Consider the following 15,635-nt stretch of genomic DNA (forward strand, 5'->3'; position numbering starts at 1 on the left):
CCATAAGATAAACCCTCCGATTTTAACCGAATTTTTTTCATGTGAACAGTTAGAGATCAAATTGTGACCACTTAGTTAAATTAGATAATTTTCTTCCTACTAGGACCAACCATGATTGATATATAATAGTCTTTCTCTCCCATATTATTTGAGCTATTTGTAAAAAAAAAAAAAAATCATATAATTATTGATCCATTCAATTTTCAATGATATATTATTAACTATATTTTTTTAATTGTACACTCTAATTAATATTACATACATCACTCTCAATTCAATATCTTTTCCTTTTTATTTATGATAATGATAAATACACCAATGTCATTCTTACTTTTGTTTAAATATCTTTTTTTTTTTTTGTGTTTGTGTAAAATGGTATAGTGTCATGTATTATGAGACAAACACATGTCATTTTTTATAATAAAATAATTTAGGCTAAAAAGATGGTGCTTCAACTCAAGGTAGTACATATCTAAAATCTTAATATATAAAGAAAATATGACGTTATGTCTGGCTATTTTAATTTTAATTTGACCCTTTGTATAAACTATTTTATTTACAATTTATTTTTTCTTTATTTAATTAAATAACTGAATTTTTATAAATCTATACTTACTATATAAAAGGAATATAATTTTTGGTGTGGTTTTCTCTATTTCAATTTTACCCTTTCTATAAATTGCTCATTCACAATTTAATTTTTCATTGTTTAATTAAATAACCAGTTTTTTTAAAGAAAAATAACCATATTTTTTAAATAACTAAACTTTTTATATAAAAAGACACTAAGTTTTAGTCTAATAATTTTCATTTCAATTTAATCCTTTGCATAAACTTTTCTTTTACTACTTTATCTTTCCGTACAAGCTTAGTTTCTTTTTAAATAGTCAATTTTTAACTTCCATTCTTTTATGGATAAAAATATAAAGACAACAAATCAATGTCTAATTTTATTTTATTTTTTTAGGAAAGGCCAATGTCCCTCTTGATACTGGTATATATAAAATGATAGTTTTTTTTTTTTTTTTAAAAATGAAATATATTAATACTAAATGAAAGTCATCTTTGACATAAGATCTGCCAAAGAAGACCTCAAAGTTTACCACGGAAACAAGTTACCAAAAGGAGCGAAACAAAAACGACTTAGCCGATACCCAAACAAACAAACGGGTTCGACTATCAAACATGAAAGCTTAAATCTATATCAACATGAGTAGCTTTTATCCACCAAAAAGAATGCAACTTGACTTTATCTAATAACTTGTGAATGAAACCTTCCTTGTTCTTGAATAATCTATTATTTCTCTCAAAAATATTCAGAATTTTGTTTTTAATCTCTACAAAATAAAATCACACTTTTTAGTCTTCGTAAAATTTCCCGTCAAGATTTTTAGTTCTTCTAAAAAATTTAATCAGCATTTCAATCGTTGTTAAAATTTTTACATCAACAATTTTGGTCCCTAAAAACAAAATTTAACATATTTATAAAGATCATTTATTTAATTAACACTAAAATTATTAACATTTAGCTAAACTAGGTAAAACTTTTGCATGTAGAATTTTAGTTTTGATATTCGAGTTTAATTTATATACATCATCAGTGTAACAAAGTTTTATATTATATTTGATCTGTTTGACACATCATTTAATAAATTAAAAATACATAATTTATTATATTTTATTAATTAATTGATGTGACAACATATATTTTTTTAAAGAATGACAACATATATCATTGTAGATAGTATAATTTTTTTTTTTTTGTGGTGGCCGAGGTTTGAACCCCGGATCTTATACATTTTATGCATTGTTCATAGCAACTGAGTTAAGCTCACGGGGACGGAGATAATATAAATTAAATTGATAGTAATATTGTTTGTGAAAAATAAAAATAGAAATAGTAAAGTGATGTGGTAAACAATACTGTCAAATGTAGAAACCCTGTTTTTGTTTTGTTTTCGTAAGAAAAAAAAAAAAGAAAAAGTAGAAGAAATACCCTCTCCTTCTTCCTGCCCTTGATTGAAACTAAACTAGAACTGGAACAACCAACTGCGCATCCCATCTTTCCGACGACGAGGAGACTTTTTCTGTTCCGTTCCGTTCCGTTCGACTAACGAACTACTCAATTTAGAGGTTACCTTCCCTCTTTCTTTCATATTCACTAATTAAACCCTTAATACAGGTTTCGATTTTCGTTAATTACTTAATCACGATTATTATACTAATTATATGATTTTTTTTTAATTTTATTTTTGATTTCAGACAAGTATTATTCATTGCACAATCGCATTCAAGCTACTCCACTCTTCGGGGGAGACAGGTTTGGATTTCCTTTCTTACTTCTCATTAGATTCTTGTGCCTTTCACTCTTTCGGTTTATTTGAGATTCAGAATGTCCACAATGCATTTCAATGATTTTTTTTGCTTAGTGTGTGTTTGGTTCAGCAATCACAACAATTGATCTTGAGTGAATTCATTCCGCCCAAAAGTTAGTTCTAACAATAAAGTTGTGTAAAAATCCATTTTTGAGGCAAAACCAATTCTACTTGAGACCAGCCAAACATGTCAGAATCGCTCAACACTTGTTCAATGTCTATTTTTTGTGTTGTTTCGAGGGTGTTTTTAAGTATTCGATTCAGCAGGGGTTACATTGATGACGTGGTTCCGCGCGATCCTGTTGTGCTAGATGAATTCATTGTATTGTGGAGTGAGTGGAGTTTGTAGTTGTTAAATTGAAATTTAGAGATTGTTTTAACCAATGAGAATTGACGACGTGTCAAATTCGGGGGGACATTAGGACAGGCGTAATTCATTAATGCGTTCCTACTGACTTCTATATTTGCATAAATGTATTTTTTTTATTATTATAATTAATTATTATTATCATATTAAGGACATTTTTTTGTTCCCTTCATTTTAGTACACATTGCGCAATTGCATTCATCGTTCACTCCTTGTAGTCTTACCTGCTCCTCTCCTCATTCACTCACTTTTTGAGGAGGTTTGGATTTCCTTTCTTACTTTTGTTCTTCATTTTTTTCTGTCTCAGTGCTATTAGATTGCTATAACCATGGCTATGTTGGCGTAGATTTTGTGTTCATTGATTCTTTTCAAATCTTGGGTTTTTTTTAGTTTTTTATTGGATTTACTTTATAAGATTAGGTTACATGGATAATCTATTAGGTAAGGTTGATGTTTGTTTTTGTGGCTCACTTGAGATTGAGAATGGGGACACCGCGTTTTAGGGATTTTCTGACATTTGTCGAATGTTTTTTTTATTGTCTTTGTTTCTTCTGATGCTTTGAGAATGGGTTTAAATATTAGATACGGTAGAGTTCACATTGATGACAAGGTTATTCCTTGACCCTGTTGTGCTAGAAACTATGTTGTTGATAACGGTGGCACATAGCCGCCCTCACACACGGCGGCGCATCATCGAGTCGTAGCCATGGGTAGCGTATACAATCTTCGATAGCCTAGAAAGTATAATTTTCGAGTACTGGAATTTGTAGATGGTGTAAAATTGAAGATATAGTTTGTTTCAAAGATTGAGAAGTGATGTGAAATTAGGGGACATTTTGAAAGGTGTAATTTCTTGGAAATTTTCTGATTTTAGGCCGAGCGATATGTTAAGTATTGTTTATTTGTGGCAGGCTTTCTTTGCTAATGCAAAGATGAGTTCGTTCTCCATTACGAGGAAAAAGACGCCATTTCAGAAGCATAGAGAAGAGGAGGAGGCAAAGAAAAAGGTATAGGGTTGATGTATCCGATTTATTTGGTTCTTGTTAGAATTTTGAAAAGACATATACTGGTTATCATGATTGAGTTGTTTCCTGCAGAGAGCGGAAGATGAGACTGCTCGCCTGTATGCTGAATTTGTAGAGTCATTTCAAGGGGATAATGCTCCCGGGTCAAAGACTTTTGTTCGAGGAGGAACAATTAATCCCAATGATAAATTGAAAGACGATTCTGAGGGTTAGTATGAGTGTGATGAATTATATATTTCTCGGCCCTTATTTTAATATTGTTTCTGCCTCATCTCTTGGAGGTTTTGATTACATATGCTTTTCATGTTGTGGATAAATACATAGTTTTTGCTATTATTTTTTATAATAAGTTTAATAAGAGTATGGGCCTTTTTTATTCATTCGCGGATGACAGGTGAAAAGTCCAAAGAGGGGGTATCTGGTCCAAAGAAGGGAAGTAGGTAAATAAATGCTTTTGATTGACCATGTTTATGTTCTCTTTAAATCAGGCATCATAAGTAGAAAAATCACATGCCTTTCAGGTATAGCTTTATTTTAGTAGGTTTGTACTTCAACCTTAATAAATTGAATTTTCATGAATTATGTTACATTTAATGGTAATTTTTTCTATAAGAATATTTAATGCTGTGGTGTGATTAACCTCTTTGAAAAAATATTTGTGTAATTGTGCAACTGGGATTTTTTCAGAGATAAGCTATAGTTTCTCAACTCCTCAATATGTAGCACGTTCTGTTTATTTAGAGGAAGTCCTTGGTTTAGAGCGATCATTTGAAATTCCTTCTGTTGAAGATCATCTCATTTTTTTAAATCCAAAACAAAAAGCTTATTCTGGATGGTTGTCTGATGATGTTAATACTTAAAAAAGTTTTAATTTTATTGTCAGAACTGTGAAGTATAGATGATCTTTTGACTTTTGCTGTACAGACATTTTCAATTTCTCGAGTAAATCTTCAAATAGTTTAGGCATATGTATTTGTAATCATTGAAGGTATACCTTATCTAGGTATAACAAATCAATATTCTTGCATTGCATCTTGTTGGGGACATCTGATGAAATTGGTTTGATAGAAAAACAATTATACCTGATAACTATAAAAGTGACTTTCCAGTAGTTTATATCATTTTCTTTTGTGGTGCCGTCATAGTTGTGATTCGTCTACCCCACGGTGATGCTTTTGTACTCCATTGCTTGATAAAAAAGTACTCTTTTATAGTTTTGCTGTTATTATTAGCTAACACATATGTTACATACATATCAACTTCATATTAACATATATTCAGAGTGTGTTTGATTGGAGAAAATGTTTTCGATTTTATACTATGTTATTGGGTTTCTTTCAGTGAGCTACTCAGTTTTCTCGCTAACAATAATATTCCTAATCCTATCTTGTGTGTGATCTCTGGTCCTATTGAATAATGTAAATTTCTGTTCTATTATACCATACCATAAAAAAAATAGTATTTTCATAAATCTTCTTCCAGTTGTAAGAATAACTCATATCGTTGGAATAAGGTGTGGCAGTTTTTTGCCGAGTTAGAAGGGGATAGTTCCTTGTCTGAAGGTTCTACGAATGTCCTTCTGTATTGTGTTGGGCTCCCTCAAAAGCTTATTCCTGTGAATTATATATATGTTCAGTGTCAGTACTAAGTAATGTGAATTTGTAAAGTAGTTAAGTTTTATAGACTGATTATTAGCTGAGACTGGAATCTTGTCAAGCAGTTTTCTGGGATTATCCAGTAGTGATTCCTAAAGTTACATATTAGCTATAAAGAACAAACGTCAAGGGATTGCTTTGGAAATGCTACAGATAACTCTTGTACTTTAGTTAGTCAAATGTATTTTAGTAAATTGGTATGGAAGTTCATCATTTATGTTTATTTGCAGATATGTACCATCTTTTATACCGCCTCCATTGGCAACCAAGGGGAAAGAATCTGAAAAGAAAGTCAGTATCATAATTGAGGCTATGATCTCTGTTTTTATTTTCAATGTTGAGATGTATCTAGATCTAATGTTTGTGCGTTGTACATTTCAGAAAGAGGAAGAAAAGCCAAAGGAAAAAGAGAAAGGAAAGGCAAGGAACATTGATCATTTTATGGAGGAGCTCAAGCAAGAGCAAGAGATGAGGGAGAGACGAAATCAAGACCGTGAACAATGGCGTGATGGGCGTATTGGAGAGCATTCTATTGTTAGTGATACCTTTTCTTACTTGTTTGCATGCTGCTTATAGGTGGCTTGGTTTTGGAGTTTGGTCCTTCTATCTTTAAATGCACAAAACTTGTTTATTGCTTGTACGTTTCTCTTTTAGTTAATTTAGAGTGCTGTTGGATAAGACTAAACTTTATTATGTGGTAAATGTATCATAGAATTTCATTTTTATTTGCTCTCTTTTGCCTGTTTTGATTTTGTGCATTACAAATATGACTTGGCATACTTTATAATCTACATAGCAAAAATAATTACTGGTATATGTCTATTCTTGATTTTGTTTTATTCTTTTGTATTCAATAAATTTACGAAGCAGTTCTGCTGATAGTTTTCCCTCTTATCAACAGTCCAGTCGTTTTGATGAACTACCTGACGATTTTGATCCAAGTGGAAAGCTTCCAGGATCATTTGATGACGGTGATCCACAAACTACAAATCTTTACGTTGGAAATCTCTCACCCCAGGTTTGACGGTCTTCTCAATGAATGAGATTTGTTGTTCTTTGAGAATTAAGGCGTGTAATCTCATGTTGCCATCATCACAATTTTAGGTTGATGAAAACTTTCTTCTGCGCACTTTTGGAAGATTTGGACCTATTGCTAGTGTGAAGATAATGTGGCCTCGAACAGAGGAGGAGCGAAGGCGGCAAAGAAACTGTGGTTTTGTTGCATTCATGAACAGAGCTGATGGACAGGCTGCAAAAGACGAAATGCAAGGTCTGTTTTCTTTTATATCTTAAACCAGAAATATGCTATGCTTAACTTTTTCAAACTTTAATTTTAAATGAATATTACTTTTACCCTCAAATGATATCAGTTTAGATCTTATATATCAAGTTGATCCCTCAGATGAAGTATAAGATGAAATGATTCTGAATATGCTGAAGTGATTGATCACTCAGATGTCATATTTTATATATCAAGTTTACAAGGCCAATAAATTCTAGATAAAATTACAATGTGCTAACTCTATTCCTTTAGGTGCATTAATCCAATCTATTTGTATACAAAGAATCTAAGCCAAGTGGGACATGAATCTGAGTTTATGAGTTTATGCTTTTTGCAGGAGTCGTGGTTTATGAGTACGAATTGAAAATTGGATGGGGAAAGTCAGTTGCCCTCCCATCACAAGCATTACCTGCACCTCCACCAGGGCATATGGCCATCAGGAGTAAGGAGGTATTGTTTTTTATTATTATTATTATTATTATTATTATTATTATTATTATTATTATTATTATTATTATTATTATTATTATTATTATTATTATTATTATTATTATTATTATTATTATTATTATTATTATTATTATTATTATTATTATTATTATTATTATTATTATTATTATTATTATTATTATTATTATTATTATTATTATTATTATTATTATTATTATTATTATTATTATTATTATTATTATTATTATTATTATTATTATTATTATTATTATTATTATTATTATTATTATTATTATTATTATTATTATTATTATTATTATTATTATTATTATTAATTTTTATTTTTTTTTAAAAAAGAGTTGATCCAAACAACTTATGAGCATTATAATTACAATTTGGGAACAATTACCCTTCAGTAGTTATTTTTCCCTCATCATAATAATTCATATTCTGAAACAACAATAACCCCCCTCCAAAGAAAAAAACACAGGAAAAAAAATTGTTCATCGTATCTACCGAATTTCCCCCCAAGTATGAGGGTTACTAGAAATGATTTCCATGTTGTATTTTTCAACATATTAAATATAAAGGCGACCTTGCAAAACAGGATGTTCGACTCTTCCTTAGACCTATGCATAATAAGAGCTTTATGTCATCAACCTACCTTTCTGATTTACATATAAAAATGTTTTACTCACTCTATTTGCAGGGTAACACTGTTATCTTGTCTGGCCCATCCGGTCCACCAGTAACATCAGTGCCTAGTCAGAACTCTGAACTGGTAAGTTATTTGCTTTTGCTTCTCGTAATTTGTTTAAATCAATACCTACTTGTATCATCATATCGTGATCAGAAATCATTAAACTGGTAAATTTATGTGAAACACAAATTTAATATGTATCAATGCACTTAGTTTTTTTTGGAAATACTTAAATTTACATCTATTTATCTTTCATATAAACTTTCGGCTTTTGCAATGTTGTTTGTTTATGGATGACTATCCTCTAAATTCCTAATGGCAGATTTTTTTATAAGTATAAAAAAATTACATAAAATACCAGAGGGTGAAAATACGTGAAGCTTATACTTACTCTCATTCCTGATATAGTGGTTCTTACCCTTAATCTATCGGCTGTAACTTTTGCTAGGTTCTTACTCCTAATGTTCCTGATATAATGGTTACACCTCCTGAGGATGAACATCTAAAGCATGTAATTGATACAATGGCTCTGTATGTCTTGGACGGAGGATGTGCTTTTGAACAAGCTATTATGGAGAGGGGTCGTGGCAACCCTCTTTTCAATTTCTTGTTTGTTCTTGGCTCGAAGGAGCATACCTATTATGTTTGGAGACTCTATTCATTTGCTCAGGTACATCAATTTTATGAAAATGCTATTTACTTTCTAGGAATATATTGATTACAACAGATTGTGCAAGTACTGTGGGTATTTAGTAACATCTTTTGAAATTATAAGGTTAGTCTTTTTAAGCGGAGCAGAAAAGGAATAGTCAGAATAAAATTATATTCATATTGATGTGAATATCTTTTAGTTAAAATAATGTTGGATGATCTTAGGACCAAAGTCAAAGAACCGATCCTTATTCATACTAATACTGGAGACTCGTGATCTTAATTATATATACTATTTGTGATTTATGGGGCAAGATCATATTAGGAACTGTCGACACTACCTTATTGAATAGTGTTATGGCCCTGATTATAAGTGTGGGGAAAGTGGAAACCATCTCCACATGAGCCAACTTTTGGGATTGAGTTTTGGCCAAAACCCAAATTCTAATCTGTTGGGCCGCCTGCAGATGTCTAGTAGTCCTACAAGTTTCATGCCCCATACTTCCAATCTTTTGTGCGTGTGACTGTTGAGGTGATATATTCAATAGTGATATGACCTAAATAGCGATTAGAAATTTAGAAGTGTAGGCACTAGGTAACCCTCACCACATGTGCTAGCTTTGGGGTTCAGTTAGTCCAAAACCCAAATTCTAAACGAAGCGGGAGATGGGGATACAGATTGCATTTGGAGCAGAAGTTGGGGCCCAACTACATTTGGACAAACTACAGCTACGACAAAACCTGGAGCAATTTTGCTTTTGTGAGATAGCTAGGCCTACATCACTTCTGACTTCTGAGAAGCCAAGGTGAGACTGCTTGAAAAGGTTACTGGGACTACTAAAAATTGGAGGCAGCAGTGTGAAGCTAAGTAGCTAATTGGTCTAAGGATACGAGCCCGACACAGGCTTTGGAAGTGGCAAGAAGTAGAACTCACTAACTGTGAGTTAAATTGAGAGAGAGAAGAGGTGATCAGAATATGCACGACCAATAAGAAGAAAATCATTATAAAAATATTAACATTTTGACAATAGCTTTCCAAATTTTAGGGAACTTGATATTGGAATGATGAGAACAGTTTATGGAGGATGATACTGCTCTGATACAATGTTGAAGTTATAAGGTCTTTCTATGTATAGACAGAAAAAGAAATAGAATAAATTATGTTGATATTGGTATGAATAATTTGTCGAGTGATCTTATTTCACAAGACTAGGCACTAATCCTTATTTATAACAATGCTTGACTCATAATTTGATTAAATAAGGAAACACATCAAGATATATAAAGAAGTATGCATTCTAATACTAATAGATTATCTATGATAATCTAAATTAGAGAAGTTACTATCAATACTTGTCCATTTTGAAGAAATTACACATACCAAGGAATCAAATAAATGTTGTCATTTTTTATGAAATTCTGTGTTTTTTCTCTAATACCCTTACTCATTTATTATTTCATTCTATTATTTCTCTCTCTACAATAAATAGGTAAGGGTATTATTGAAAACCAATAATTAATGTTGCATTGAAACTTGAAAGTGGACAAGTGAAACAAAATTATTCTCGAAAATGGACAAGTATTGTGAAACGAAGGGAGTATATTATAAGATATTTGTATATATTTTAAGAATACTAAAGTATCCAAGAAAGAAAATATCTAAAATTTTGATGTAATGGTGTGACAAATATTTGTAACTTGTTGATTGAAAATGTTATACTTTTCTTGCTATGCAGGGTGATACTCTTCAAAGATGGCGAACTGAACCTTTTATCATGATAACGGGTAGTGGAAGGTACTCTAATTGTCCTTTCAGTGAGTATTTGAGTTGTTAATTAATGCTTATAGCCAAAAGTTATAATAGAAAAGGGGAAGAAAAAGAGTATTGGTAGAGTTTTTTTATGCTGTCTCTGGATAAGTCTGTTGCAATAAGTATGTACTAAACAGTTTTTTTTATTTTCACAGATGGATTCCTCCTGCATTACCGATAGCGAAAAGTCCAGAACATGACAAAGAATCTGGCTCCACACATGCTGCTGGAAGGAGCAGGGTACTTTCTATTGTTTTTTTAATCAGGATGTATTCAACTTCAATAATGTCTCTTGACCAACACAATTTTTTAATTTTCCTTGTTTTGATTGAGTATTGCAGCGTGCAGAACCTGAAAGAACCCTGACTGATGCACAGAGGGATGAGTTTGAGGATATGCTGCGTGCTTTAACATTAGAGAGGAGTCAGATAAAGGGGGTTATGGGGTTTTCTTTAGATAACGCCGATGCAGCTGGCGAGGTAGTACTCTCACTCTGCTCATCCATTACTGCAATTCCCCTCAGTAGTCAGTATAGTTAAAACTTATCGTAAGCTTGATTATCCATTTAAGCCCATCTGTTTACTCTGTTCATGCTTAATTGGTCCATGGCTCCATCCAGTAAGCCTAGGCCGTCTTACCTTTGGGTTGAATCGTTAATCGGCTTTTTGTAACTGAAATCCAAGCATTGAACTTGACAACCTTATGGCAATATCTGGCCATAACCTGATCCCTGTCATTTCCAAATAATCAATCCATGGACACAACTCTGTACCAGAACAAAAGTAAATGAGTGGATGATGAATTTATCTGCTCAAATTGTATATGAAAATACTTTTCTGTTGTGAATATTATGTTGCCGTCTCTCAATATACTGGACAATAAACAGGAAATAAGTAGGAAATAACAGCCGATAACCTCTTTAATTCAGAGAGAAGATATTAGAATAAATAGGAAAGTACTGCTTATTTCCCTATCAAACATGTTATTAGCAAGTTCGGCTATAACATGCTATTTTATATAGAAATTTTGAAATCATGGACACTGAGATAGTTGAGTTTTCTGGCACAGATTTTCTAGATAAGAGATTGACTTAGGGGAGCATAGAAGTAAGGGTTACCCTATACACTCTTATTCTATATATATGTTGTTTACTAAAAGGACAAGTACTATACACAGCTGTTGTACAATGTACATACAAGCTTTAGCTTATATACCAAAATAACTATATACCATTATTATCACTTCGGAAGGCTATGTATGCATTGTTAACCCTACAAGTTATGCAAACCTCTTGAACATAAAATAGGTTATCTTCAGAAATATAAAGAAAGGACAATAGTCTGGTGTTGATGTTACTTACATGCTATCATTTTTTTTAAATGACAAATGTTAGTTGTTAGCTGTTATTTTTGTTAGTGTTGGGAGTTGAATCCATGACTTCGTTATCGCTCCAACCCCGATGTTCCTCTCCTAAACCACCTACCGCTCCTCTCTTGTGCTATCATTTAATTGGTCTTCCGGAATCGTCTTTTATTGTGTTTTGGGAGGAGGCTTTCTTAATTATACACCATCTTTTCTTAACTGCAGATAGTTGAAGTGTTGACGGAATCCTTGACACTTAAAGAAACCCCTATTCCTACTAAAATTGCAAGGCTTATGCTTGTCTCTGATATTCTTCATAATAGTAGTGCTCCTGTAAGAAATGCATCGGCTTATCGCACCAAGTTTGAAGCAACATTACCTGATGTAATGGAGAGTTTTAATGACTTGTATCGTAGCGTAATGGGGCGTATTACTGCTGAAGCCCTTAAGGTAGGCTGAAAACCAATAGACTGCCTTGCTATAATTTCTTATTATTCTTATTCTGTTTACAATCTTTATCTGAAATGTTGCAGGAACGAGTACTGAAAGTTTTGCAAGTATGGGCCGATTGGTTTCTCTTTTCAGATGCTTATGTTAATGGCTTAAGAGCCACTTTCCTTAGACCTGGGAACTCTGGTGTAATACCATTCCACTCCATATGTGGTGACGCACCTGATATTGAGCAGAAGATCACTTCTGATGATGCTATTGTTGGTGGCAAGACCGACCAAGATGCTGCATTGGCAATGGGTCGAGGGGCTGCAACGAAAGAGCTAATGAGTCTTCCTCTTGCTGAGCTGGAAAGGCGGTGCCGACACAATGGATTGTCACTTGTTGGTGGTAGAGAAATGATGGTTGCACGGTTGCTAAGCCTTGAAGAGGCAGAAAAGCAAAGAGGTTATGAACTAGATGATGGATTGAAATATCCCGGCAACCAAACAAGTTCAGGGAAAAATTCAAGTAGTCAGCGAGAAACAAGTGCAGATCCTGAACCAATGGGATTGTCTGGATTGAATCATTACGGGGATGAAGATTTGCAGTTGCAAGGCAAAGGTTATGCACCTTTAGCGCCAACCCTTCCTATTCCACAGCCTGAACTTAAAGCCTTCGCAAAAAAAGAGAAGAATGATCTGGTTCTGCCAGCCTCTAAATGGGCTCGGGAGGATGATGAGAGTGATGATGAGCAAGGTAAAGGTGGGAAAAATCTTGGGTTAAGCTACTCATCCTCTGGTAGTGAGAATGTGGGTGATGGCCTTATTAAAGCTGATGAATCAGAGGCTGCTGCTGATTCAAGTTTTCCAGCTCATGCTGACAGTGGAATGAATGAAGAGCAGAGGTTGCATTATATTTCCTTTCTTGATTGCTGTCCCTTTTGTTCTAGATAATAGTATTCAGTATTTTTAACTTTCTTTCCACAAAAGCAATTCAAATGCAAATGGAAATTCTTTCTTTGTCTTTTTGGTTATACCAAACAAAAAGATTTTATTTATATTGTATCCGTTGTCTTATACTTAGAGTTTTGCATCAACTGTTATACAGACAAAAGTTGAGACGCTTGGAGGTTGCTTTAATTGAATATCGCGAGTCTCTTGAAGAAAGGGGGGTTAAAAATTTGGAAGAAATCGAGAAGAAAGTTCTGATGCACCGGAAACGGCTGCAAGTGGAGTACGGGTTATCAGATTCTAATGAAGATGGTCAAGGCAGTAGTAAGTTATTTCACCTGTCTTTCTCTCTTGAAAGTCATTCAGAGCCATTTTTTAAATTGACATTAGGATGGCGATTATGAAAGCTCTAGTGGCCTGCACATATTGGTTTATATTTTATATTGCTTTTTAATTTTTTCAAACAGATGTTAACAGTCATATATCTCAAGCTGCACATCATATTCTGCAATCCTGTTAGAAACTTAAAAAACAAATTTACAATTCCAAGGTTGGTTTTTACTTAATAGTGTCTATTTGACTTCGATGACTTCCCGCAATTGCGTGTGATGTCATTTTGAGTAACAAAAATTGAGATGATATTTGCACTTGAAATATGATTTGATGGTGATTATTTCATTGCATGGTGCCTGCAATATTCTTTTTCTTGTGCACCATGGTGGTTTCCTTGGTTCGAAAGGTATATGTTACTGGAACCGGATAATAAAATATGCAATAGTGGTTTTTCTTCGGCCACCATATTCTTTGGTCTATTCACTCTCACTTTGTTTTGCTATGTAATTTTGTGGCAAATTTACCTTGTGTGATTCTAATCTTATTTGCATCTTAACTGAGGATGACCTGCCTATTCTTGAAAATGTGTTCGGTAGGAGTAAAACTGGAAGGAATTGAGAGACATGTGGTGAAAATCCAAAATGTATCTAAGGATAAGTCATGGCATATGATGCAAGCTTTCTTACATTTCCTAGCACTTAATTTCTTGCAAAAATACCATTAAAATGTGAACATCTCTGTTAGTGTTGATGACTTGGTACAACTTATTATTCTTGATCAAACTTTCAAATGATTTTGGTTATTTGACAATTGTAGGGAAAACATCTTCAGAGAGGAGGGATAGGCATGATGTCTCAAGGAAACGGCACCGCAGCCATAGTCCAAGTCGTAGTCCTCAACAGAAACAGTCAAGCAAAGACAGAGATAGAGAACGAGACAGAAAAAGAGATAAAAGTTATGATTTTGACAGTGATAGAGGAAGAGACAGGCTCAGGGAGAAGAGTGGAAGCAGGGAGAGGGATGATCATGATAGGGATAGAGGCAGGGACAGAGACAGAGACAGGAGAAGACGCGCCAAATAGCATTTCACATGCACACCAGAGATCTGTAACCTTAACCGTTTGCAGATGGGTTTGTAAGAGTTCGAACAGTTGGCTTTTTGTCATCATAGGGGGGAATCTTGGTAAAAGATAGAAATGAAATGTCTGCCAGGAAATTGTGTTGCTAAAGACAATCTTTGAAAATGTTGAAGAGAATCTGGCCCTTGATACCCCTATAAGTTTAACTTCATGTAATTTTAAGATAAAATCTTGTTAATTTTGTGAAGTAGTGAATGATGCTGCACAATCCCTTTTGTAATCAAGAAGGTTCTGAGATATTGGGCTGACATTTTTTTCAAAAATATTTTTTACCGGCTGTTAATTCAGTTATGTAGGTTAAAGTAGAATTTTCAAGTTAAAGGGTAAATGTCTTGTAGTTTAAACTTTTAGGGATCGATCTGAGTGATTATTTATTGATTAAATGATATTTATACTGTGGACGTATTTTATCGGAGTAGTTTGATAGCATTACATCTTTTTTTGGGTGAATATCAGCATTACATCTGTCTCCAGAAAGAAAAAAATTTTACTTGATATGAATCGAGTAACGTGGCTTCAGGGAATATCACTATCATGTGGAAATTGTGAGATGGAATCCTAGAGTGATCTATAAACTAGTACTATTATGTTGAGGCCATGTTATTATTCTTTTATTGCAAATAAAGTTGAAGAGTGATAATGCAAATGATGGCTGCCTATCGATTACTCCCGGCTACTCTTGTAATCAAATATCTAAAGATGTGTTTGGATTCAAATTATTTTATATTTAAAAAAAAAAGATAAAATTTTAGACTTTTACATCTTAAATACATATCCAAATATATATTTTTCCCTTGTTTTAATAACATATTATGAGTAGTATCAGGTTTTAGATTCACCTTGATGTCTCACTATCTCTTCACCAAGTATATCTCCGGTTCGAAAGGAGGCCCTAGTAATTTAAAGTTTGGCTAGAAGGTGATTCTTTTAGGAACTATCTTCACCCACTCATTTTTTAGTTGATGTAAGCATATTATAAAAAGAAATTTATCACACGCTCACTGAAAAATGATTGGTTGTAAATTAACAAAACTCTATTTTTATGTGCAATTAGATAATCAAGATTCCAAAATCAACTTAGGCATCATCAGCCTTAGCTCGGAA

The 15,635-nt window shown here is 33.1% G+C and overlaps 1 protein-coding gene across 3 annotated transcripts; it reads left to right on the forward strand.

Moving 5' to 3' along the window:
• Window positions 1–1,961: 1,961 nt before the first annotated feature.
• Window positions 1,962–14,794, forward strand: RRC1 (RNA recognition motif (RRM)-containing protein). 3 transcript variants are annotated; one of them, XM_085733345.1, is made up of 19 exons: window positions 1,962–2,133; window positions 2,263–2,320; window positions 3,654–3,749; window positions 3,840–3,975; window positions 4,162–4,207; window positions 5,653–5,713; window positions 5,804–5,956; window positions 6,324–6,440; window positions 6,527–6,692; window positions 7,042–7,154; window positions 7,864–7,935; window positions 8,303–8,524; window positions 10,242–10,300; window positions 10,471–10,555; window positions 10,657–10,794; window positions 11,903–12,127; window positions 12,211–13,013; window positions 13,217–13,383; window positions 14,209–14,794. In XM_085733345.1, the coding sequence occupies exons 3-19, from the start codon at window positions 3,675–3,677 to the stop codon at window positions 14,472–14,474; spliced, it is 2,904 nt and encodes a 967-aa protein (XP_085589471.1). In that variant the 5' UTR covers window positions 1,962–2,133; window positions 2,263–2,320; window positions 3,654–3,674; the 3' UTR covers window positions 14,475–14,794. The 3 variants fall into 3 exon arrangements, with proteins under 3 accessions (XP_085589471.1, XP_085589473.1, XP_085589472.1); XM_085733347.1 differs by lacking the exon at window positions 4,162–4,207; XM_085733346.1 differs by lacking the exons at window positions 1,962–2,133; window positions 2,263–2,320 and adding an exon at window positions 2,926–3,001.
• The last annotated feature ends 841 nt before the right edge of the window (window positions 14,795–15,635 follow it).

The sequence above is a fragment of the Medicago sativa genome, chromosome 8 (assembly GCF_051527215.1).
Source record: "Medicago sativa cultivar Bolivia chromosome 8, Bolivia_mono, whole genome shotgun sequence".
In the NCBI taxonomy this organism is placed as follows: Eukaryota; Viridiplantae; Streptophyta; class Magnoliopsida; order Fabales; family Fabaceae; genus Medicago; species Medicago sativa.